General features: G+C 37.0%; 1 protein-coding gene across 1 annotated transcript; it reads left to right on the forward strand.

Annotated features, from left to right (window-relative positions):
- Window positions 1-469: 469 nt before the first annotated feature.
- pxmp4 (peroxisomal membrane protein 4) lies at window positions 470-2,601 on the forward strand. Its single transcript, XM_016489249.1, has 4 exons — window positions 470-599; window positions 889-951; window positions 1,518-1,716; window positions 2,271-2,601. The coding sequence occupies exons 1-4, from the start codon at window positions 487-489 to the stop codon at window positions 2,529-2,531; spliced, it is 636 nt and encodes a 211-aa protein (XP_016344735.1). The 5' UTR covers window positions 470-486; the 3' UTR covers window positions 2,532-2,601.
- The last annotated feature ends 379 nt before the right edge of the window (window positions 2,602-2,980 follow it).

The raw sequence follows: 2,980 nt of genomic DNA on the forward strand, positions 1-2,980 counted from the left end.
ATGCTAAACTCATCCTATTTATTTTCCTTTTTTTTCAAACAGCTAACAAAACATACTTTAACTGGTTTAAGTTCAAAAAGCAGATAGTTAAATGATGCTTTCGTTTCACAATTCACGTCAAACATAAAAAAATGGTCAATTAAATATTTCTGTCAGCTTAGAAACATAGACCTAAAGTTAAAAGCGGTGAAATATGAAGTTTAAGTTGAGTGTGTAAGGAAACAAACATAAGCGGCGCAGCAGCGCCCTCTCGTGCTGAACATCAGTAATGACACTCTCTGACCAATGCAAAAACCTCATAAACTCCTTCTCAGATTTAATTTATTAAGACTTTAATAATCCTACCTGGACACAGATAAAAAAATTAAAAAAAATTATTATGTTTCATATAGGTGTTGTCGTTCCGGACATTTTAAGCGGAACTGTTATAAGCAGGAATGGTTCCGCGTGTGTTACAGTGTGAGGCGTCCGTCCTGAAGGAGAGTCATGGCAGCTTCAGATCTCTTTAAAACTTTATTATACACCGTCAACAATCTCCTGCAACAACACAAATATAAATCTGCTCTGGCAGTCGTCAAAGGCTTCAGGAATGGAGCTGTGTGAGTCTGAATGACCTTTAAACAGCGTTTTTATTCGTGTTTGGTAACACATGCATTTACACAGTTGTAATTCTAATGTTGTTTACGTTTGGGCATGCAGCACTTTTAATTACACTGCATTTTGCGTATTGAAATTATATAGATTTTGAGGGTTTTGAGCGTTATGATCATTAAACTTAAAGTAATAGGTTTGCATATTGCTAGTTTTAGACATTCGACTAACTGAAAATCTGTAATTATATGTTGTTCACATGAAGAAAGTCTCATTTTGCATACTTTTCTTTTCCAGATATGGGGCTAAAATTCGTGCCCCTCACGCCCTAGTGATGACGTTTCTATTCAGAAGTGGCAGGTGAAGTGAACTTTGACCTCTCAGATAACTACATGCCACTTAATGTCAAAATGGTTATATTGCTGCTTTTACTTGTTGATGTGTGGCTAATATAATGTGGGAGAAAATAAGATGATTTACACGATTCTTTAATATTACACTGTCTTGTTTATGTGTATACATTTACAGTGGGGTCCAAATGTCTGTGATGACTAGCTGCTTTTTTGCATTGTATTTTCAATGTACCCATGCTGTGTGTGAAAAATAATCATGTATACAGCATGACTTGCAAAAGACAGGGCTTAGATTAAGCCATAGTGAAATTAGCACATTTACGTCATTTATTGTTTTAATATATATATATATATATGTAAATGTGCCTTAGAAAAAACAATGCACACACACAAAAAAAAACGATACAAATCAATAGCACTGGAATATTTTAAGATATTCCAGTGCAAGTTGCTTTGAGTTAAAACAGCTCAAACATGCATTTTGGTCTGGGACTAGGATTAAGCCTCGTCTGTGAAACCGGGCAATAATCAATCAAATCTAACCATTGCTTTATCTCTGCGCATGACCATCAGTCTGAGAGAGAAGTTTAGGGCGATCGCTCAGGCCACATACACTCACTCCAGGAATCTAGCCTGCTTTGTGTTCACCTATAAAGGCCTGCAGGCTCTCCAGCAGCGCTTGCAGGGAAGACCGCTGCAGTCGCACTCGTTTCTCGCTGCCTGTGTTGGAGGCTGGCTGGTGTTTGGAGAAAATAACAACATCAACAGCCAGGTTAGTGGAACTCGGTGCATAATCGGATTTATCATTTAATATGTTTTATTTGAAAAGGTGTTTAGTCTGAATTTTCTTTGCAATAAATTGCACTTGCTTTTATATTATTTGTCTACTGCAAAATATATATTTTTTAACACGTTATGTTCCCGGTCCATGCATTAAAGCACATCCTTGAAAGAGCGCAGTTTTCTAGTATATACTTTAACTTCTCAGGTAATGTCAGTATGACTCAGATGCAACCAAAATTACAACAACAATAGTTACATATTCATATATTTCATTATTAATTATTTTAAAATGATTGCTACGGTCGCTTAAGGAGTAACTAGACCAGGCCTGTCCAAACTCGGTCCTGGAGGGCCGGTGTCCTGCAGAATTGGTAGAGACAAGTCCCTAGCATCCCTACTAAATTCTGTGCTGTGTTCTGTGTTTTTAAGCAGCAAATCAGCATATTAAAATGATCCTGATAAATGATCATTTTAATCGTCAACTTTTCACAGGTACTGTAATAGCTCTTATTTGATTTCTGTAATTTTGGTCTGGTCCCCCAGATAAATATGTATCTGCTGTCCAGGATTCTCTTTGCTTTGTCTCGACTGGCCGTGGAAAAAGGCTTCATCCCGCAGCCCAAGAAAGACCCGTTCCCGCTGTTTGCCGCGCTGGTGTGGGGAATCGTGCTCTGGCTGTTTGAGTATCACCCTCACACGCTTCAGCCGTCCCTCCAGTCCTCCATGAACTACCTCTACCACGACAGCAACACGTGGCATGACATTTCAGACTTTCTCATCTATAACAAACCAAAAACCAAATGAGATACCGACAAGTCTAAGCTCTTGCATTAAACCATAGAATCTAGGAAAATAAGAGACCACTTTAAAGTTTTTTTTTTTTTTTTTTTTTCCTTTTGTGTTTTTTTTTTATTTGTGTTGTATTGAAGGGTTTAATTACTTTACCTTTATTTATGACACTTAGAAATCGGAGCTATATAACCTTGACCATTTTTAAAACTGTGCTGCCTTACATGTTACAGGTTGCACTGAATGACTTCTTTGCACATTGTCTAGATTGTTCGCTCCACTTTAAATTAGATTTACACTTCGTGATAACTTTGTTAAACCATCATGTAAGAAAAGAAAGAAAACACGATTTTAAATCGCTCAACAACAATTTCAGGCCACATTTCACCCTAAAGCAATTATTTTGCTTGAAGCATTACATTTTGAATAAGGAAAATGTTTCCTTTTAGGACTTTGCTATTTAG

This window comes from Sinocyclocheilus anshuiensis, unplaced genomic scaffold, assembly GCF_001515605.1.
Source record: "Sinocyclocheilus anshuiensis isolate Anshui unplaced genomic scaffold, SAMN03320099.WGS_v1.1 scaffold1753, whole genome shotgun sequence".
Lineage (NCBI taxonomy): Eukaryota > Metazoa > Chordata > Actinopteri > Cypriniformes > Cyprinidae > Sinocyclocheilus > Sinocyclocheilus anshuiensis.

Bases quoted from the DNA above. Each gene is read 5' to 3' on its own strand.
- pxmp4 (XM_016489249.1), top strand. From the start codon at position 487: ATGGCAGCTTCAGATCTCTTTAAAACTTTATTATACACCGTCAACAAT. The intron at 952-1,517 runs GTGAAGTGAACT...CATGACCATCAG, and splicing joins TTTCTATTCAGAAGTGGCAG to TCTGAGAGAGAAGTTTAGGG. The intron at 1,717-2,270 runs GTTAGTGGAACT...CTGGTCCCCCAG, and splicing joins ATAACAACATCAACAGCCAG to ATAAATATGTATCTGCTGTC.